This window comes from Leuciscus leuciscus, assembly GCF_965113295.1.
Source record: "Leuciscus leuciscus genome assembly, chromosome: 5".
Lineage (NCBI taxonomy): Eukaryota > Metazoa > Chordata > Actinopteri > Cypriniformes > Leuciscidae > Leuciscus > Leuciscus leuciscus.
This window is the reverse complement of record NC_138729.1, coordinates 40,068,118-40,089,786: the sequence shown is the minus strand read 5'-3', so window position 1 is coordinate 40,089,786 and position 21,669 is coordinate 40,068,118. Positions and strand designations below refer to the sequence as shown.

Below are 21,669 nucleotides of genomic sequence, written 5' to 3'. Positions count from 1 at the left end.
GGTACTTTAAGTATTACATACAACAATAATAAAACAATGCATTGACATTTACTTTTTACTTTTGATACTTAAGTAAAAGTACAGAATTACTCGTTTTTAAAAATACTTAAGTAAAAATAGGTCTTTACAACTTTTACTTGTAACGGAGTAATATTTGACCAGTAGTATCTGTACTTTCACTCAAGTAAGGAAGTTGTGTACTTCGTCCACCTCTGCAGGAAAAAATACGACAAGGAGCCAGAATTAATATTACTAAAAATAATAACAATAGCCTATACAATAAAATAAGTAACATTTGACTAGACATTGATGAAAATAAATGAAATACTCTTTTGCACATAGGACAACTCTTGAATATGGTAATTAAAGCAGTGGTATTTGTTTGTGCAATTCAGATTTGAGTTTTGCCAACATTTACATGACTGGGGACCCACAAGAGATTGCTTGGGGGTCTACAGAATTTAAAAAAAAAAAAAAATTTAATGAGGCTATCAAACTTAATGTGTTGACAAAAGTTTCCAAATTTGAACTACGTTAATCATGAAAAACACTTTACAAATACATTTTAATAGAATTTAAATGTTTCTCTTCTGGTTTTTTCCTAACTTTAATAGTGAGTAGAAAAAATTGTTATCCTAATAAAAATTGTTATTTCCAGATTTGCTTGTTTAAGTACAAAGACAATATACAAGCTTATTATTGAATTTTACTGCCTTATTTAGAAAGGGGGTCTTTAACATCAAAAAGTTTAAAACTGGGTTGTTAACTAAAACTATTAAAGGGATGGTTCCCCCACAAATTAAAATTGTCATTAATTACTCACCCTCATGTCGTTCCAAACCTGTAAGACTTTCGTTCATCTTAACACAAATTTTCAGAGATTTTTGTCCCTCCATTGACAGCTACGCAACCAGATTTGACTGTATTTTTTAAAGTCTGTCTCTGCATTGTGTATCTTGGCTCCTCTATGCTACATGAAAGTATTTTAAGTTTTTTAAGTTTCCACATCAGTGCAATAATACCATTTTATGACATGAATAAAAACATTCTCTATGTGGAAACCAGCACCTCAAATGACCGCATAAATGTAAAAATAAAGAAAAACCACCACAGATAAACATTCAAATGTTCAGTAGGCCTACTTAAATTTTATGAACAAACTAACAAGCCAGCTGTCATCCATAGCATAATAAAGTTGTCAAAATACACTTGCAGAAGCCCATATGTATATCCCATTAGCACAGACTGCTACACGTGAAATCCTCAAGCTACATACTTCAATACCGGTCATAAATCCTTATGAAGACTCTGGAACTGATCTTCATTTTGAAATCTTTAACCTCACATGAACAGAATGATCTCCATTACACTCTACCTGCACAATAGAGGTTATACGGCATCTGTTGGAAGAGTGCATCCCTCTAAACAAGGGATTCATAGACACAAGTACATCACAATGGATTTTATATATCATATTAAGATTGATAAGACAGTTACCAACAATTTTGCATCCATCATCAAGCTGTTACTAATCAACAAAACACTAATTACAACAGCTTAATTTACTTTGAAAAAATGAAAATCTCCAGATGATCTTGAAAAGAGAGAACAAGGCTATATGACAACGCATAGTTCTAGAGCATTAACTCTTTTAGACAACACTTCTGGTCGTATTACGTACAGTAATATTAGATATTACAAATTTGAATGACTATCAAGCTAATTAATGCATGAGGATGTTCAAGTTTAACACACCATACATGTAAACAGAGTTTGTTAGCAGTGTATCGGCCCGTCTGCGAGATTGTATACGAGTGAGTCCACGTCATTAGGTCAAGACCCTCTGTCTGTTTCCTTCCCTCTGATGTCTGTATGGTCTACCTGTCCAGTGTTTGTTTCAGTCTGTCCTTTAGTAAGGCACAGTTGAATATGCTCTGGTTTGTCAGTAAACCAATGCACTGCTCATAGACTTGTGTTTGAGATAGTTGATGAGCCTGGGAGGAATCTCCAGAGAGTCCAAAGAGTGAATCTTGTTCACCTGTATCAGGTGTCTACGAATGACCAATCTACACTGAGATGCCAGAGTCTTCGGACACCCTGTTTAAAAAAAGAGAGATTAATAAAACAGTTATTAACAATCGCATATGGCAATCAGTGCTATTTTAGTATCATTCATATACTATTACAATGTTCATTAATATTTTGGATTAGCTTTTATTTGTATATTTTCAGTTTTCACTTTATTTTAGTTTGAATCATTTTGTGTGCTGTGTCAATGTTTTTTATATTTCTATTTAGCTTTATTTTTATTTCAGTTTTATTTTTTGTAATTTTAGTACTTCAACTTCGAAGTTTTTAAAGAGAAACTTTTTCATCCAATTTTTATATTTTTATTTATTTTTTATTTATTAAAAAAACAATATATATACACATATATATATATATATACATATATATATATATATATATATATACTGTATATATATATATATATATATATATATATACTGTATATATATATATATATATATATATATATATATATATATATACTGTATATGTGTATGTTCTTAATAGTTTTGGTAACCAAAAACAACATGATGAAAAAAAAAAAAAAAAAAAGAGACGTTATACTGCTAAAAACTCATTTCTCACCTCGCTCTTTCAGCAACAGCTCAACAGCTTCATTCTGTTTGGTGCTCTTCTCTATAATGAGGGTCGGCATGTAGACGTTTGCCCCAAAGTCAATGAGCAGTTGAATGTATTCGACTCCACAGCCGTGTCGCAAACACAATTCCAGGACCGTCTTCTGCTGCGTGGCCCTGCCGATCACCTTCTCTTCCGGGCTGTTATAGTTCGGATCCGCCCCATATAACAGCAACATTTTAAAGCAATCCAGGTGTCCATATATGGCTGACAGGTAAAGTGGCCCGCTGCACACGGCAACCCCCGATGCCCACAGCGTCACCTTTGACCTGGCGTTGACCTCTGCCCCGTGCTGAAGCAGCCGGCGGAGGATCTCCGGGTCGCCCTCTCGGGCGGCGGTGAGCACCGGCGAGCTGTTGTTCAGGTGACTTCCGTTCGGATTAGCCCCGGCACGGAGCAAGGCGAGCACGCAGCTCAAGTAACGCCCGCAAACAGCAGTGAAAAGAGGAGTCTGGGCTTTCACATCAAGGGGGTCCACCTCTGCTCCATGGGCCAGGAGCAACTGCAGGCACCTCAGGTGACCTGTAGGGAACAAAACATCTGCGTCTTGGTGTCCAACAAACTCAGATGTGACATCAGAGAGTGCATGCGCAAGGGTGACGCATGTACCTTTGGACGCAGCCATGCGTAACGGGGTACCTGGGATACCCCAACCGCTCTGCTGATTAATGCACTTCCTGTAGCGTTCTTGTGACAGTAGCTCAGCCAACAGGAAATGGTCATCATCAGCCACAGCTCGGTTCAGCTCCAGACTCTCAGCAGCAGATTCATCCTCTTCCACCGGTCGCAGCAGGAGCATAGAGAAGAACTGTGGAGAAAAAAGTTTATGCACAGATTAGTGTCTTTGTAGTGTTTTTTGTGACTGTTGAAAATAACACTGTAAAATGTAAAAAAAGCTGCCTACATAGATGATGCCAAAAATGCTGTCCAGGTTGGCAGCTCACTAGCAGATCAGTTTCACTTTCAGTTGAATCATTTTATGTGCTTTTATCATTTTTATTTGTTGAATAGGCTATATTTTGCTTTGTGTCAGATTTATTTCAACTGTATTTTTAATTAGTTAACAAAAACAACACTGGTGACTAGATTTTCAACCAGAATATTCGAGATGAATTGCATTCTCTTCCAATACGTGAAGTGTTGCACTTTTAAGTTCAGATGTGCATAAAAACAAAACCTTATATTGTTTTATCTTGTCTTATATTATTGAGTAAATTATGATTACATAATACTATGTGTGACAGCGTTCAATACATTAAAACGCTTGTCATGATTAACTTTATTTATCTGCATTAGCTTTAACGCACTACTAGCAAGCAAACACAACACAGGTTAGCCGACTAGCAAATGAGATAAAACCCATGAATACAAGCAAAACTGAATTCTTAAAGGCTTTATGTTTCTAAACTCAACTGAGAGTAATACTGAGCATACACGGAAGAAAATTCATTCTCAAGCTTTGAGCTCGGTAGATTTAACTCGAGGAACGTTATCTGTAAATAACGCAGAGTTTGACTCGCTCTCTCCGACCAGCTGTCAAAAAAACATACATTTTAACGGTACAAACGGCAACGAATATACACCATGACCATTTAGCAGATATTTTAAGTATGTTTTCGTCTCAAGGACACTCACCGAGCTAATAATAAGCCAAACACTGACGACGAGGAGCGGAAGAAGATGTTCTGCGTGCGGCCAGAGGGGGCGCTGTGCGCGCAAACACCGCCATTGGGATTCGGTCATTCCTCTATGTGTAATGAGTGGGTTAATGTTCCCCACAAACTTAATAATGAAAATAATACGACTACATAATACAATGCACATTTTAAAAATTTTTTTTAATATATTTATTTAAAGAAAATATCCATTTAAATTGAATGGTGTACAAAAGAGGTACAAAACAGTGCAATGATCAAAACAAGCGTGTATAAAATGTATGTAATTACACAGCAAAACTTAAAAAATATATGTAATGTAACCAACAGGCTGTCATTTTCAGTGACATCATTCATTGCTTATTTCAAAATTCCCTTTTGACAATTGCTGAACATTTAATAACAAATTTTTTTTTTTTTCTAATTTAATCAAAAAATAATATTGTAAACAAATGCTTCTCAATAAGGGAAGCATTTTTAAACACATTGATTTTGCATCTCACATAATAAGAGAAGCCTGTCTGGAGCTCCATAGCTGGGTTCAAGAACTTAAATTCTAGAACTAAAGCTGTCAAATCATTTCCACATACACAAGCAATACACTCATTTTACACATCCAGTAGAAAAAATAAAAAACAATATTGCTTTGCAAAACTATAGATGCAATGTATTCAAAAGGCTTGGACAAAAGGACATAAGTAATATTCTAGAAGGCCCACCATCAACTGTTTTATGTGCATCAAATGATTTGTTTGGCAGTAGAGCTAGGCTTTAACAATCCGGCATTCTATTGCATTTAATCGGCAGCATTTTTTTCAACTGTGTTTCTTTGCATGCAAAATAAACAGTGTTTGCAATATAGAAAACCACAAAAATAATACTACGCCCTTGAGCAACAACAACAACAAAAAGTTAATCAATTTGACCCGTTTTCTAATAGTGTGTTCCCTTTATCTACCTGAATCTCACAACAGTTGCTTATGTGTCTGATTAAATCAGTATCAGGGTCTGGTTTTCAAATGTACTACACATATTACATATATTATATTAAAAGAAAGACATTAAAAAACTACCGTTCAAAATAACTCCAATGAAACAAGGTCAAATTTGATCAGAATGGCATTTAGACAAAACATAAATTATTCTGATTGCCTATGATCAAAGCATGTAGCTTCAATCCTCATGGTCTGAAGGCCAACAAACACACTCAAGTCCACAAAAATGTATAGAACATTTCAGGAATGTTCAGAACAGATATAATAGGGTAAAAGAATACACACAGTGCTAGAAAAATCTCATGTACAATGATACACAAATCAAAAACTGGTGTGTGGACTTTTTTTTCCTATTATGGCGGCCTCAATTGTGAAAAGAGTACTGCATGAATCTTTTCAATACTCTGGACATTTGTTCCTTGGGGTTTCAGTCAAAAAATTTCCAATCTGTTACTATGGAGACTCAATGGGATTCTTGTACCTCCTCTTTGGAATGTTCTGTTTCCACAGAAACAGGTTTGTCCTTAGAGGAGGTCAGATCGTGTTCGGTGGTCGCAGGCTCTGCCCCTTCTTTCTCATTGCACTTCTCAGCTCCTGCACCCGCCTCCTCTTCGTCGCCATTACAGCTTCCGTTTGATTGGACAACAGGAGCAGTGGGAGTGTTCTCATTTGGACTGTCCTGTTCAGCAGGTGCGTTGATTGGTCTAGATGGATCAGGAAGAACTCCATCTGCAACAGCCAGCTGCTGTAAATGGAGGAGAGGGAGACAGTGACATGACAAACAAATACCTCTCCACTCAAAAACTGCAACTCCCACAACCCCACTTACTCGCTGTAATTCAGTCATGGTTCTTTCTCCTTCTACCTGCTTCTGCGTGAGGGACAGCATCTGGTCTAGAACAGACTGTTTTGGGTGCATGCCTCTGTCATAGTGGTTATACATCCCACACCAGAACCTGGGGAACACAAATACACAATACAGCACTTCATTAAAACTGTGTTGATTGAGTACATCAGTGATATTTCTTTACCATACTTTTGGTGCTAAACTATTCAGCAAACACGAGACATTACAGACATCGAATTAATTTTGGTTTCACTAACAGTATTACACCACTATTATCTTTTTGTTTGCAGTCAGCACAGTGGAGAGTGACGTTGTGCATTTACACCCATCTGTGTTTGTTGGTAACAAGTGGAAAGGTGGTTTGTTCATGTGTTTGAGAGTGTATTCATACTTGAAGTGCAGGGGTAAAGTGCTTGGTCTGAGAAGTGTGCTCTCTACTGTACGTCGGTACAAGGGGTTTCGATACTGATGCTGGTTCTCCAGAAGATGTGTCCACAATGAAAAAGTTTTTTCATGCAACCTAAAATCCCACACAGAATGTTGAAGCAAAGCATTTAAAATCATTCAAGACTCGGAAACAAACAAACAAGCCAAGTATGGTTGATTTCACTTCTGTCCAAATCAAGAATATTTGCTTTGAATATGAAGCACACACATTAAATGCTAACTGATTATTATTTTTATTTTTTTATCAATGAGTGTGTGTATGTGAATTCTATCCTCACCTCATTTCCAGTCGCTCTTTCTGGCAGTTACCGATGAAGTTGCCGTACTGGCATGCGTAGACTTGATTGTGTATTTCTATGAGGTAACGTTCATTAAACTCAAACACACAGGGAAATTGTTCTGACAGCTGCCACACGCACTCCAGGAACTGGGTGAACACCGGAGACACTTCCTTGGGGTCGGTGTCCAGATGGCCACACCTAGAGCACAAACATATATACAAATGACATGAGCACATGATGTCACAAAAAAACTGACCAGTTATTAACAATAATGGCTACAGAGATCACCATTAATAAAGTCAGCCCTTACATAGTATACAAAAGGTAATTATTACATATAACACTTTTAATACTATTTAACATTTTAATAATACTGCTATATAATATTTATATTTGCTGTTATTAAACGATGTGATACTGTTTTAAGTATTATTTACCAATTAATGTAACAGCAGTGAAAGTTCTTACCTGTGACTGAATTTATGACCAAAAGAGATCCACTCCTTTTCTATTAAAACCTGTAAAAAAAAAATTAAATTAAAAAGTCAAATAATGAATGGATTTCCCTCAGTCTGCTATTTGATAAACATTTTCAAGACAGTCAAGACCATAAAGTTTTCCATAAGTCTAGTTGTTTTACCTTTTAATTTACACTACTGTTCAAAAGTTCGGGGTCAGTGAGATTTTGTAAAATAAATGAATACTTTTATTCAGCAAGGACACATTAAATTGAACAAAAGTGACAGTGAAGACACTGTAAAAATAAATGATTTCTATTCATCAAAGAATCCTGATTTTTTTTTATCATGTTTCCCACAAAAAATATTAAGCAGCACTACTATTTTCAACATTGATAATAATAATAATAATAAGAAATGGTTCTTGAGCATCAAATCAGCATATCAGAATGAAGACTGAAGTAACGATGCTGAAAATCAGCATTGCCATCACATTTCACATTACTTATTAAAATAGAAAACAGTTCATTTTAAAATGTAATATATAAATTACAATATTACCGTCTTAATGTATTTTTGAATCTTACCAACCTAAAAATTTCGAACAGCAGTATATATTTAGTTAGTTACACAGGAATAGTTGATGACTTATTTAGCGAAGCCATGACCTGCCTAACAGTGACATAAATGTGAGCGTGCACTTAAAATTCATAGGAGTCCTGTGTTGAGTGTAGAGGTTATAGGTTACTAGCTCATTACCATGAGGCCTTTAATGGTTCTGTAGTATGGGTCCAGCAGTATGCAAGCCAAAGAGCACACCTGAGCCGTTCTGTCCCATCCATCAGAACAATGTACCAACACACTCGCCCTCTCTTCACAGACAGCCTATAACACAAACAAAATGACGGAGTAAATCAGAAATTCTTGATGATGTTGGTGTGTCTCTCCATGCAATTATAGATTTGAGGTCAGTACCTTGGCGAGGAACACGCCTGCATCCATCACAGATTTTATGTGCCTCAGCCAGCCGGAATTCTCCAAACCTATCAGATAGTCACTCATGGAAGGGGATTTCATAGAGCACACTGCACAGAACAAAGGTACAACCAACCATCACTTTATCTACTACTTGCTTAAAAGGCACAACCAACACTCAAGCGAGGATAAAGTTGCAAACACAAGCGTAATCCGCTTATATAGAGTTAATATTGCATCTACCAGTACAAATGTAAAAGCTTGTCCTCTCACCCTCCAGCAGTTTTTGCAGGCTGTTTCTCATAACGTGGATGTTTTCAATTCCTTGGAAGTGGAACCTGATATTGGGGTAGTTGTCCTCATTCTCATAGCCTTTACCAGCTGCGCGGTTCGCCATTGCATTCAACTGACAAAGACAAAAAACGCGTATAAATACATACACACGTTTCTCCAGATGATCAGGTTATGGTTTACTAAAAGAATAGGGAAAGGAATAATATGTTGTTTTTCTAGTTATATTGGTGAAACATGAGATGGGCAACAATAAATAGAACAGTATATACAATATTTGCAATACATACAAAAATAAAAATACATTGCATAACTAAACTCAATGACCAGAATTTATTGGTTAACTAATCAGATTCTGTAAATGCTCATTACATAAATAGAGGAGTAGCTGGGGTCAGAGGTCACAGGGTGAAAGATTACACATGACACCTATGTGACTCCTACATATATGCCAGGGCAGTTGGGGTTGAATGTTTAAAGATAAACATTTACAAGTTCCATCATGAGTTGTCCTCTAATGTATATAGAAAGGTTAAGGTTAAAGGTCACACCTTAGGCCGTGTGTCCACTACATATATAAAAGGGCAGTTGGGGTTTGCTTGGCTGATGACCTGAAGCATCTGCTCGTCTTCTACACAGCGAGAGTTCAAACCTGACAAAGGCTGACTGCAGCGACAGATCGCAGCCTGCAAGAAAGTCACACAAAATACAAAGAACAGACAAAGATATTGTTAGCTGCACCACTTCTCATCTTTCCAGTATAAACCTGTTGATGTATTTATATGTCCTCAACATGGTGCAAACTGTCGACTGTGTGAAATTAGCTGTTAAAAAGCCTAGTAAGGCATTTTGCTGCCTACTATCTAGGTTTAACCTACCTATCAATTATTAATTTAAATGTATTTAATAGATTGGACTATTTTGGACTATTCAATAACTTTGCAGTATTGTTTAAAATAGACTGCCCGGCCAAAAAAAAAAAAAAAAAAAAAGGATTATTATGTTATATGTTTGCCAACAGTTCTTCTAACCGTAACTGATGGAGTGTGTTAGCTTTTCATTTCTTAAACAACCATGTAGGAAGACACATCATGGCAATACTCCAGGATGACAATGTCAAGATACATCAGGCTCAAATTGTGAAAGAATGGTTAAGTGAGGAATGACGAATAATTCATGAAGAATTATTTTCACACATGAATCGGCGATCTGAGTCTGAGTCCAGACCTTAAATCAAACAAGATTTTGACCAGAAATTGATGCACCCCTTGATGGAAATAACATTCAACATTCATTCTCCCTCCTAATCATTCTTTCACAATTTGAGCCTGATGAATCTTGACATTGTCATCCTGGAATATGGCCATGATGTGTCTTCATACATGCACAAAAAGTGTTCTTGTCGCTTCACAACTTTAAGGTTGAACCACTGTAGTCACATGGACTATTTTAACGATGTCTTTACTACCTTTCTGGGCCTTTAAAGTGGTAATACCGTTGCAGTCTATGGGAGGTTAGAAAGCTTAATTTGTGTTCCGAAGATGAACGCCGAAGATGAAGGTGTTACGGGTTTGGACCGACATAAGGGTGAGTAATTAACGACAGAATTATTTCATTTTTGGGTGAACTAACCCTTTAAGGATACATACAATGCTTTCTTAGAATTTGGCCATTTGTCTTAGATGGCAGCATAATTATGATGTCTACTGTATGAAATAGCCTTTGCATTAGGAGTGTGCCTATAATGCCTTAAAATGCTGTCTAGGTGGGGAGCCCACTAGGTTGTGGAACAGGGCCATTGTGTGCATTTATAAAGTGCATGCCATGCGCTTGTACACCTTTGTATCTTTGTGATAGTAAGACAGAGCAGGTAATCGCCCTCGGCTCCTAAACTTGGCACTGCCTGTTACCGTAGCAACACTGGCACTTTTAGGGAGTCCAAGGATAGATGGATAAGTGCTACAGATCTATGTGAAAGAGAGACAGAGGGACATTTTTGAGAGATCTATGAAACAGAAAAAAAACATTAAAAATAATTATAATATAACACAATTTATAAATTATTTAATTATAAAGATTGGTCAAATTTTAAACCAAAAATTCTGATCAAGTTCTGGGTGCATACACTACATTTAAAAAGTTTGGGGTCCACAAGATTTGTCGATCAGTCTCTTATGCTCACCAAGACCAATTATTTGATCAATTATACAGTAAAAAAAAAAGTAGACAAGAAAAATACAAAAAATTAATTATAATATAGTGAAATATTATTACAATTTATTAAAATTATTGTTTTAAAATATAATTTATTCCTGTGATGACAAAGCTTAATTTTCAGGATCATTACTTCAGTCTTCAGTGTCACATGATCCTACAGAAATCATTCTAATATGCTGATTTGGTCCTTGCGTCTTATTATTATCAATGTTAAAAACAGTTGTGTGGCTTTTAACTGAAATAGACAAATAACATTGTAGTCCTTACTAACACTTTTTATTAATATTAAGGTTCCTTCCAGAATAAAACTATAATTATTATTTTATTTTTTTATCTTACTGACCCCAAACTTTGAACGGTAGTGTTTTTGATTGAAACTGTTGCTGGTTCTGCCTAAAACATATTTATCATGCAGGTCAGTGGATGAAAAAAGTTTGTCTGATTATTGTTAAATGGTCCTAACCAGGATGCATGTTCACTTTACTATGTTTACTATGCTACCTTATAGTTCTTGTTGAGGTGGCTGATTTCCCAATATTCATTGGAGAGACCCATCCGGCTGAAGTCGTTCGCCAAACTGATGAATTCCCAACCCCGTCTCCTGTCCTCCTCATTTTGTTGTGGATTATAGAGAAAGGCATAAAGCTCATCTTCTTTGACTGAAATGACATAAGCATGTAATTATTGGGCCAGTCCTGCACTGTCACTACATTCATTAAGCATGTGTTGTTAATCAAAATGATTACTAATTGTTTTCGCTAACTGAAATAAAGCTAAAATAAAATATAAATATTTGATGAAACCTAATAAAAATGCACATAAATATTAAACTTAAACTAAAATTAAAATATAAAATAAAAACAAATTCAAAATATTAATAAATACTATAATACGTAGTACATACATAATACTGAAATAACACTGTCATGTTCATGTGTTTTCATGTCTTGCATACTTAAACATTTGATTTTCTGTGGGTTATCAATTCAAAAATAAAAAAGGAAATCTCATAAATACCTACTTTGCTCATACCAATAGAGCAAACCACCAGTATGTGTGCTGTGTGTGTACCTGGTTGAGAAAGGCGCAAAACTGACTGATAGACATCCTGACAATCTTTCTCTCTTTGGAACAGCAGATGAAGCATCTGGAAGGTTTTGCAGCGGATCAGGAGCGGACAACCAGACACGGTTAAAGGAAGTTTCTCTACTGACGCAATGTGATGATGCAGCACCTTCAAACACGCAGGATTGAAATATAACCAGTTTTATCAGACATATCTAGATGTGTATTTCTAAAAGACTCAACAACATTATGCCCTATGGTGGAAGAGATGGCTGCATCCGAAATCAGGCGAGAAACACAAGTAGTATGTCCGAATTCTCTGGTAGGTCACATGATAATGACAACATGGCGAATGTAGTACATCCGGATTACATTCATACTGAACACATTCACACAATATAGAACATATTTTCTTAGCAGTTGTGAAGTGATTACTAATTCAAATTATGTACCTACTCAACAGAGTATGCGATATCGGATGCAGCCCATGACATTCTGTTCCCACTTGCCTACATTACCCATGTTTCTTTGCGTGTGCTGTTGGTTTGTTCCACGTAGATAAGGTGAGTAGCGGTCAAATAAAGAGTGCCCAGAGCTGATGACTTTTCAGTGTACCTGTTCAGTAGTTTCACATACTCCACCTGCAAAACAAAACAAAATCAGTAAGAATAGCATTAGCGCAGGATTATTGACTCAACGGTCTTCTACTAATGAACAAAGCACTAGCCAATGACAGAAGGGGTTAAGCAGACAGAATCACGTCTGTTGGGTTTGGATGTGTCCCCCAGGGAGCAGAAGCCATCATCCAGACTATGTTTAACACAATGGAGAGGAAATCCTACAGAACCTCTTAAGTCTACTGTCAGCACATCCTGTTGCTCCATCTCTGCACTTTTGTCATTTCGGTTACTGAGTAACAAGCGATGAAACACAAATGTAACACAAGATGCCACTTCAGCACGAAGGAACATTTTATTATGAGTCAAAGTCTAATGTATTCTGCTCGTTTATACTTGATGAAGAACTACTCTTTTCAGTAAGTGATTAGAAAAATCTTTTCAGGTCTTTAGGATAGCAAAATGAAGCGGGTCAGGTGTGAGATCTCTATTGTCTCCATAAAGAAACAGGTTAGATCCTGTATTTCTGCATGACATGAAACTCAAGCTAAATCACACAGTAGGTCAAATTAAGATTATATTGATCAAGATTCAAACTAATAATTCTCTGTGAACGGGAAGAGCAGATCTAACCAGAGTTGTTAGATGCTAATGTTTACCACAGTTCCTGTGATACTGCTGATTCAACATATGACATCCTTTGAGCTGATCCCTCAAACACACACAAAATACAAGATCATATGACCATAAAATGTTATGTAACAAAATAAACATATTTTCTACAGCATTACTTCTCAGTCCTGGTCTGCAATCCAGACTGCACATCTTGGATATGCACATTTCAAATAAGATGATGAGCATCAAGTGTGTTTAAATAAGGTAGATGGGATATTTAATGACCAGGACTGAGTAACCACTCAGTAAATGAAGTACTATAATGTGTAGGAAAAAATATTATGTAACTTAATAGAAACTAAATATTTTCTAAATAATATTTTAGACATGTTTATAATATTTTTATTTCACAGTATAAATTGGGTCTGTATACAATAAACTACATAGATGCCTATTACATCTTAGACCAGGGTCCCTCACACGAGCATGATCATATGGCATCTAAAAGATTGAAAACCCCTGCTTTAGGCAAAGCTTCATAGAATCATTTTCTGTCCCCTTGCCTACAGGTTCCCTTGAGCAAACATACAAGTGGAATTTTGAAGTGCCAACTGAAAACACTTTCAAAGTCCATTCAGATTCATTAAGATGAGTTACATTAAGCAACCAACTTTAAAATGCATTGGATGAATTTAGCAGCATACTAAAGCTCGGAATCGTGTTAAACAACCCATGTAAACGCTTCCTTCTGCATGTTTTTACACCTACCGAGGGTTATTGAGTCTGACATTACATGAGATCTGCCAACTTTACACGAGTAACTTTTAAACCTGTTGATCAGATTCAGACCTACCTTTGGCGTTATAATGTGCTCCATATTTTCATTGGGTTATCATCCAACTGTCCACGTTAAACTTTCGCTGTTTGTGTGTCTAGTGGTTGACATGTTTGTTTCGGGAAATCGTTATACGTTGCTAGCATTCCTCCCTAACATGAGGAGGACTACAATCATGTCAGCTGACGGGAGCAGATATCGCGATAAGTCAAAGAGCAACGAGATTTCAGTCGCCAACTTGATGTACAGGTCGTCAACAGTTCATTAATGAACTAGCATGCTGTAATAATTTAACACTGCAGTACGTATGTAAATAAAAACATATTGATTAAATATAAATTAAGCAAATTATTTTAGTACACAATGTTAACGGGAAAAATAATTCCTATAGCTACAACAGCTGTTATATAAAAAGTTATAAATAGTCTATACGTGAAAGGGACAAATAAAAGTTGGCTTTTCATTTTGACATGACTCTAGAGCTGAAGTTTTCAGAGTGCTTGGTGGCTTGTTGAAAAGTTGGAAAAACTTTTACAAAAATAATAATTTTTGTAACTACATTTTATTAAAAAAATATATATAAAAAATACATAAAATAAATAAAATAATTCAAACAATACATATAATAGTACAGTACTCATGTTTATAATATGATTTCCCCAACATAACATTCAAAAAAGAGCTGAAAACTCTTCTCTTCCGTGAGCACTTAACCTCATAAAAAAATAATAATAATAATAAAAAAAAAAATATATATATATATATATATATATATAAATATTCCTGTAAATTCTCGCTTATCGGGCTTATGCTACTCTGAATAATGCCTGAACTTCGTATTTTGAGCACTTCTTGCGTTGTTTTTTGCCTCTTCACGATGACTTGCTTAATTTAGTCCCAATTTGTAAGTCGCTTTGGACAAAAGCGTCTGCTAAATGACTAAATGTAAATGTAAATGTAAATGTAAATGTAATAGCCTTTTAAATTTTAGGATGCACTTTAAAAAAATTAAAAAATAAAAAAGTGTTGATGCCTTGATTTTTTAAGTACAATCAACTTGGATATTTAAGTCATTTCAACTTAAATTACATTAATCTGAATAAAACATGTGTTTTGTTGAATCTTGCATAAAAGTTGAAAACTTTTTTTGATGACTTAAAGCAATGTAAAACATATGTTGTTATAACGTATTGATAATTAAACTTTTGTACAGTGTGGGGGTCCCTCGCATGAGGATTATCATGTCTGGGGTTCTTTGGCCTCTAAAAGATCGAAAACCCCAAGACAAGTCATAGCATATCTGGAAACGTCATTAACCCTTACTTACACCCAGACACACGCAGCACAGGGGGGTTGCTCCTGCAGGGTGGCCCAACCAGATTTGTCTAATTGCTGGGGTGGACCCCCATCGCTTGACCCATTGTCACCTTAACGACCTCCCGACTCTTAGGCTCAGTTATCTGATAACAGGAGCACTAATGAAGAACATTAACATACAGCTCACCCTGCTTAAGCCAAATTCCCTCTCAAATACCTGCCAATGTCCTGCACACACAAAAGCACAAAATACACATGCTGTAGAATCTGACACAATGACAACGATTGTTGACTGCAAGGGTTTTATTCAAATCAAGGCATACAGTGTTACTGCCTCCGAATATGCACACGTCCTCGTATGTGAAAAGATTATGTCTGAATTCAAATTATTTAAAAAACAGTGGGCAAATGATACTACTTCAAGGGAGATTCTGAAGTGTGCATCCATGGACACTTTAGTATTCTATGAGTTCAAGGGAGAGAAGTTGTAAATAGTGAAGTGATGCAACTGATGCTGTATCTGCATGAAATTGACAGCATTACGGATGTATCACGTTCATATATAGAACATACTTTTTTTTTTTTTATGATTGTGAAGTAAAAAGAAGTACTCAGAGAGAATGTGATTTTGGACGCAGCCCAAGAGATTATTTTTATGATGGATAGGCCTTCAGATGCTAATGTGTTTTTAGGACTCTCAACCGAGCAGAATCAGATAAAGAAAACAGAGATGAATCAGACCCTTCAGGATAATGATAGAATCTGCAGACAGATTTGAATGCTGTCTAACGCTTACCTCAGATCCATCTGACTGTATCATTTCATGTCATTCCTGCACTCTCAGCATGTGAGCAATGCATACCAGGTTTGAGCATGTCAAAAGGGTTAAGCTATAGAAAGGACAGAGATGTTTGTCTCATTTTACATGTACTGTGGTATGGTAATGGTTTCATGTTATAAGAAGTCACCTAAAAACTTTAGACACTACAATAAAGTAGATATTAGTTTACTTAGAATGAAAATGCATTTTTTTTAAAAATAAAATTATATAAAAATTGCATTTGTTTTAGAATTGTGAAGAAAACGGAACATTTTGCTTTTAAGAAATTAAGGTGTGAATGAAGATATATATCAACATGAAACTAGTTCCAATTTTCTGTCTATTCCACTCTCAGTCTCTCTTTTAGCTCCTCTCACTTTCTCTCTTTCCAACGGGCTCTTTTTCCTCACTATTTCCTCTTTCCTTCACTTCATTCTCCTCTCTCTCTCTCTCTCTCTCTCTCTCTCTCTCTCTCTCTCTAGTCTCCCTTCCAGTTCTGTAATCCAACCAGAAAATCTGCCAAATTGTGTCACATTACTAGTTATTTTGTTTTTTAGAAAATACATTTACCATCTGGAGCTCACACACACATTCACACACATACACACTCAGAAAGCCCAGTCTGTCACACCGGGAGACAGGCTTTGTTGACCTGATGCTAATTTGTTAGTTCTTAGACAATGGCAATTTACTGTCTTTTGTGTAAAGACTAATCTCTGTTAATAGCTTGACACAATCAGGTCTGCCCCGCTGCAACAGAGATTTATGTGAATGACGATGTATGTTGTTTTTTTGGATACAGTCAAAGATGTAAAATCTGAATGAAGGTAAAATCGGTTTTAACGGGGTAGGACATATTTGGAAACGAACAATGAAGACACAGATGTGCACATATATTCTGAGACGTGTTGGTAGAATAAAATTAATAGAACGTATAACATGAATTTATTTGAATAGCCTGTAGGTTTAGTGAAACAAAGGAATCACATAATTTTCCTGTAGTGAAAGAACTGTCCTTTTAGAGGTTTAGAGTTTTCACAAAAGGGGTGACACACAAGGTATGGTGTAGACAGCAAGAAAAGATATAAGCACAATTAATAAATATGACCCAGATTGCATTAAATAAAGGTTCACTTAGCAACAATATACATGCTGAATGCTGACTAATGATTTTGTTTTATGCAGTGAACTATTGGCCAAAGCCACACAAAAAATTTGCTATTTAAAAAAGTTTTTTATTAAAAAATTCTACATTTTCCTATAATCTGCCTCATGTTAATAATAGAATGTTGCAGTTCAATAATAATACAAAACTTGTTTTTCAGGTAATTTGATATATTTTGTAGGCTACAATAAACCCTGGTATACTGTTTCTTCACTTCTGATGTCTGAATCTGATTCAGAAGCAAGACTTGAGCACTAAAGAGTTTCATAGTTGGTAACTAAGTGTGTGTGTGTGTGTGTGTGTGTGTGTGTGTGTGTGTGTGTGTGTGTGTGTGTGTGTGTGTGTGTGTGTGTGTGTGTGTGTGTGTGTGTGTGTGTGTGTGTTTAGATGTGCATTGATAGTGAATTGACCTCCCTGTCTCAGAGAAAGTAAACAGAGACAGACAAGTCTGTAACCTTTACCCCCATACAAAAGGCTCCATCGTTCTCCAGACACGCATGCTATTTATTTAAATTAGGCTATGTATCTATCTAACATATATACTGTTAATATTTAGGTTTGTGTGAAAGAGGCATGTTTTTATCTCTATTTTAAAGTGTAAATTTTAGACTGATTACATTTTGTCGGTGTTAAGCCCATGAACAGAGTCCTCAGTTAGCCTAATCACACTTTAAAAAAGAATTTTGATCTGATAAAAGTTTTGATTTGTGACCCAGGGAGATGATGGTGTCATTTAGAGTGAGTTCATCACCACTTGTCATATCTTGTATACAGTAATTAGCAGCGTAAACATACAAATAAACAACCCTGCCAATCACTAAACCCCGCCTAAATTTAAATGCAGATGACCGATAACGAGGGGCTGATGGGAGCAGGAGGGGCATCTAGTGTGTGTGTGTGTGTGTGTGTGTGTGTGTGTGTGTGTGTGTGTGTGTGTGTGTGTGTGTGTTTGCAGGGGGATGGGGTCCAGCAAACACATAAATGACGCCTGCAGACAGTATCTCCAGATCAGATGGGACTGGCTTGGGGGATCTTCGTAGCAACTTCACATTTAAACCGACTTCTGCAACCCAAAGGATTTAAACAAACGCAATCATGACTTCATCCGTACCCTGCGCGCTCTTTCTGTTCATATCAATCGCTCTCCCGTTGTCTTATGCATTATCGGGGGAATACTGTCACGGCTGGACGGATTCCTTCAACTCTTGGCACCGGGGATTCCAGTGTCCGGAGCGCTTCGACGGCGAGGACGCGCGCTACTGCTGCGGGACATGCGTGCTCAGGTACTGCTGCACATTCGCGGAGGCGCGCCTTGACCAGAGCACCTGCGACACTGGCTCCGAATCGGAGAACACGGATGACATGAGAAAGGTGGCAGAAAGTGGTGAGTATTTATATAAACTTGTGTAATTCATAATGTTGGAAGCACTTTAATTACAGTCCTACCCATGTAGCATACTACAGACATTTTACAGAAATTACAATAACTGGGTATGTACTATAACACTAAACCTAACCGTAACCCTGTAGTTAGCTTAGGTAAATCCTTAAATGTAACGTTAAGTACGCGTTTTTGTAGTAGCCTAGTGTACAAGTTATTTAAGGAAGTAAACGTTACATTTATTGGCCATTGCCTTTACACTGCAGCAAAGTAATCTAAAATGATACAATCCCTTGAATGAATGCGGTTGTACGAATAGAAATTCATAAATTTCATGAAATATCTAAATTTCAATATTTGCCCCCTGGAGTTGATATCTGGGGACAATTTTAACTTGTTATTTTTTCGAAGCATATTAAAATACCCAGACCTAGATTCTTCAGAAATGTATTTTTTTTTTACACATAGAATTTTATTTAAATTGTATTATCCCTGACATGCATATTTTTATGATCCTCATGTTTAATTTTCTTATCTCTCTTCCTCTCTAGTTCCAACATATCTCCCCTTTGTGATTGTGGTGAGCGCGTTCCTCTCGTTCGTTCTGGTCGGTGCGGTTGTGTCTATCTGTTGCTGCCAGTGTGTGAAACCCAAAGCGAGCGATCGACCAACAGGGCCATCCGCTGCTCAGACCAGCCTGTTGGAGTCTGGAGGACCCTCAGTGGACAGCTCCACCCCATCCCGCACCTCCTCTTCAGGCTCCTCCATGACAAACGCTCGCCCTCCACCATCTGAACTCAGCGTTAACCTCTACGGGCCGATGGGAAACACATTTCCAACTTCTCAGTCGCAGCAGTATGTTCCTCCAGTCCCCCAGGGGGCGCCACAGTTCTATCAGCCCTACATGAATTACGCTCTCCCCCCAGAGCGCGCCATGCTGATGGCCCCAGCTTTCCTAGATGGCCGTTCAGTGTTTGGGCAGGTGCACGGGCAGCCTTTTCCTCAGGCCCCCATGCACACAGAGCCCATCTATCCAACTGTCACTATCTGATGATATTTATAAAGTTACAAATGAACTCAGTGGGGCTGCACAAAGAATGGGAATGTCTTGGGAATATGTTGTTTTCGCTGTATTGGATCATGGCTTCCACAGACATTTTCTGTACCCACATACACAATCATGACTGACATCGTGTTGGTCATGGTTGGTAACTTTTTATGATGTATTAATGCTTCTCATAGGAGTGTATTTGCATGAACACTTGATTGTTTGCTTCAGCGATGTTATTTATAACAGATTAGAGAATAAATGTATTTTCATAGACAATTTTTTTTGACTAATTTTTACTCAAAGATATGAATATTTCAAGACGTGTGTGAAACTACACTTTAAAAATAAAGGTTCTTTATTAGTATCTATGGTTCTATGAAGAACATTTAACTTTTATGGAAACTCATATTCCACAAAAGGTTAAAAATAGTGGAAAAAGGTTCTCTAGATTTTTTTAAACGTTCTTCACGATAAGAAAAATGGTTCTTTCACTGAAAAATGGTTCTTCTATGGCATCACTGAAAAAAAACCCTGTTTTGGAACCTTTATTTTCAAGAATGTAGGATATTAAGTAAAGTGAAATGATTTAATTCTCATAAAACTCATGGAAAACTCCAGCAGCTGAAATGAAGTACAATCTTTTCCTTAAACTGAAGTTCTAGAGATCTTCTAACTATCTGAACAGTAAGTGGCTCTTTGTTCTAACAGTACTTTGTGAATGTAAAGCTCTCCAGCCGTTACGGCTGCTTGTGTGTGTGGCTGAGCAGGTTTTGTGCGAATGCGAATGGTTTTTATGCGTTTGTGTGTGGAAACGGCAGGAGGCGAGAGGACAAAAGATGCAGATCTCCTTACGCCCCTGAGAGTGGGATTAGCGCAGGTAAAGAGGGGTGTGTGAGTGAGATTAGGCTCTGGATGGCCCAGCTGGAGTTTAAGCAGATGCGTATGAGTTCATTAACGAGCTGCAGATGAACCTACTGAGTTTCAGCCCAAATCCTGTTATGATGTTAAACATGTTGTGTGAAACACCAGAAGCGAAAGACACATGAATAAATACAGCCATGCAGCCAAATAAATCTGCTCGGGTACACAGCTGTAAATACAAGTTACAACCCATCTGCTTTTCCTCACTCAAAACACAAACGCATAGTTTTTTAACTTCAACGCTAAAAGGAGAACAGTAAAACACAAAGCTGATGATATATTTACTGTTTTAGTTCTATCATGCTTGGTCAAAAACTTCTTAATGTAAATATTAAAGTATATGTAATATAGGTAAGCATCTAGACTTACTCCACACCAAAATATTAATGGTTAATAAAAATTACACTTTTTTGCAAATCAAAAGGTTTTGATTTTCTTTGTATCACAATTTCCAATTATTTTCCTTTTTAAGAACCCCATTGTCCAACACAATATTTGAAGATATTTCCACTGGTATATCTGTTTATGACAACTCTTGTTTTCAGCCTTTTTATGAACAGAAACTATAAACTTGATATATAAAAGTAATTAAACATGATTCATTTTGTGATTGCATAGGATTCAAGATTCATATTTTTCAATAAAATAATAGTTATTGAGGAGAAAAAGAAATTGGATTTCCATTTACGTCTTGATTTTCTGTTTTTAGCATTTAAAAAAAGAAAATGTCTTAATCATTTTAAGTTTAAGGCCACCTGGCTGAGAACCACTAGTACTTGTTAGTACAATGGTACGAAGTCCTTTTCGTGTGTGTGTTTAAACTTAAGTATTGTAGAAATTTCTGTGGAAATCGCCAGCACGCCACAAATTCTTCCTTAAATGTAAATATCGCCCCACTCAGGATCAAGAGTGGAGTGCAAAAAGAATGTAGAACTTTATACTGGAAAAGACATTAGCAAAAAAAGAAGGATTCTGGCATTGTTAGGGGTCATGGGTGAAAGGTCAAATTC

The 21,669-nt window shown here is 36.6% G+C and overlaps 3 protein-coding genes across 5 annotated transcripts; 1 reads left to right on the top strand and 2 right to left on the bottom strand.

Moving 5' to 3' along the window:
* Window positions 1-1,114: 1,114 nt before the first annotated feature.
* asb12a (ankyrin repeat and SOCS box-containing 12a) lies at window positions 1,115-4,476 on the bottom strand. 2 transcript variants are annotated; one of them, XM_082169080.1, is made up of 4 exons: window positions 4,342-4,476; window positions 3,316-3,514; window positions 2,656-3,228; window positions 1,115-2,097 (listed from the first exon to the last, which is right to left on the bottom strand). In XM_082169080.1, the coding sequence occupies exons 1-4, from the start codon at window positions 4,447-4,449 to the stop codon at window positions 1,943-1,945; spliced, it is 1,035 nt and encodes a 344-aa protein (XP_082025206.1). In that variant the 5' UTR covers window positions 4,450-4,476; the 3' UTR covers window positions 1,115-1,942. The 2 variants fall into 2 exon arrangements, with proteins under 2 accessions (XP_082025206.1, XP_082025207.1); XM_082169081.1 differs by lacking the exon at window positions 4,342-4,476 and adding an exon at window positions 3,611-4,331.
* Window positions 4,477-4,525: 49 nt separating this feature from the next.
* mtmr8 (myotubularin related protein 8) lies at window positions 4,526-14,180 on the bottom strand. Of its 2 annotated transcripts, XM_082169078.1 has the most exons (14): window positions 14,023-14,180; window positions 12,456-12,578; window positions 11,944-12,106; window positions 11,374-11,531; window positions 10,494-10,622; window positions 9,207-9,341; window positions 8,638-8,770; window positions 8,365-8,474; window positions 8,149-8,274; window positions 7,400-7,449; window positions 6,929-7,129; window positions 6,595-6,723; window positions 6,186-6,312; window positions 4,526-6,101 (listed from the first exon to the last, which is right to left on the bottom strand). In XM_082169078.1, the coding sequence occupies exons 1-14, from the start codon at window positions 14,044-14,046 to the stop codon at window positions 5,820-5,822; spliced, it is 1,890 nt and encodes a 629-aa protein (XP_082025204.1). In that variant the 5' UTR covers window positions 14,047-14,180; the 3' UTR covers window positions 4,526-5,819. The 2 variants fall into 2 exon arrangements, with proteins under 2 accessions (XP_082025204.1, XP_082025205.1); XM_082169079.1 differs by lacking the exon at window positions 14,023-14,180 and having other exon boundaries at window positions 12,447-12,576.
* Window positions 14,181-18,246: 4,066 nt separating this feature from the next.
* On the top strand, window positions 18,247-20,435 carry shisa2a (shisa family member 2a). Its single transcript, XM_082170382.1, has 2 exons — window positions 18,247-18,690; window positions 19,239-20,435. The coding sequence occupies exons 1-2, from the start codon at window positions 18,402-18,404 to the stop codon at window positions 19,736-19,738; spliced, it is 789 nt and encodes a 262-aa protein (XP_082026508.1). The 5' UTR covers window positions 18,247-18,401; the 3' UTR covers window positions 19,739-20,435.
* The last annotated feature ends 1,234 nt before the right edge of the window (window positions 20,436-21,669 follow it).

Excerpts from the sequence above, each read along its gene's own strand:
- asb12a (XM_082169080.1), bottom strand. The coding sequence starts at position 4,449 with ATGACCGAATCCCAATGGCGGTGTTTGCGCGCACAGCGCCCCCTCTGG. Across the intron at positions 3,229-3,315 it reads ACGCATGGCTGCGTCCAAAG|GTCACCTGAGGTGCCTGCAG; the intron begins GTACATGCGTCA and ends TGTTCCCTACAG. Across the intron at positions 2,098-2,655 it reads GCTGTTGCTGAAAGAGCGAG|GGTGTCCGAAGACTCTGGCA; the intron begins GTGAGAAATGAG and ends TTTTTTAAACAG.
- mtmr8 (XM_082169078.1), bottom strand. The coding sequence starts at position 14,046 with ATGGAGCACATTATAACGCCAAAG. Across the intron at positions 11,532-11,943 it reads TTTGCGCCTTTCTCAACCAG|TCAAAGAAGATGAGCTTTAT; the intron begins GTACACACACAG and ends ATGTCATTTCAG. Across the intron at positions 8,771-9,206 it reads TAGTGGACACACGGCCTAAG|TTGAATGCAATGGCGAACCG; the intron begins GTGTGACCTTTA and ends TGTCTTTGTCAG.
- shisa2a (XM_082170382.1), top strand. The coding sequence starts at position 18,402 with ATGACTTCATCCGTACCCTGCGCGCTCTTTCTGTTCATATCAATCGCT. Across the intron at positions 18,691-19,238 it reads GAGAAAGGTGGCAGAAAGTG|TTCCAACATATCTCCCCTTT; the intron begins GTGAGTATTTAT and ends CTTCCTCTCTAG.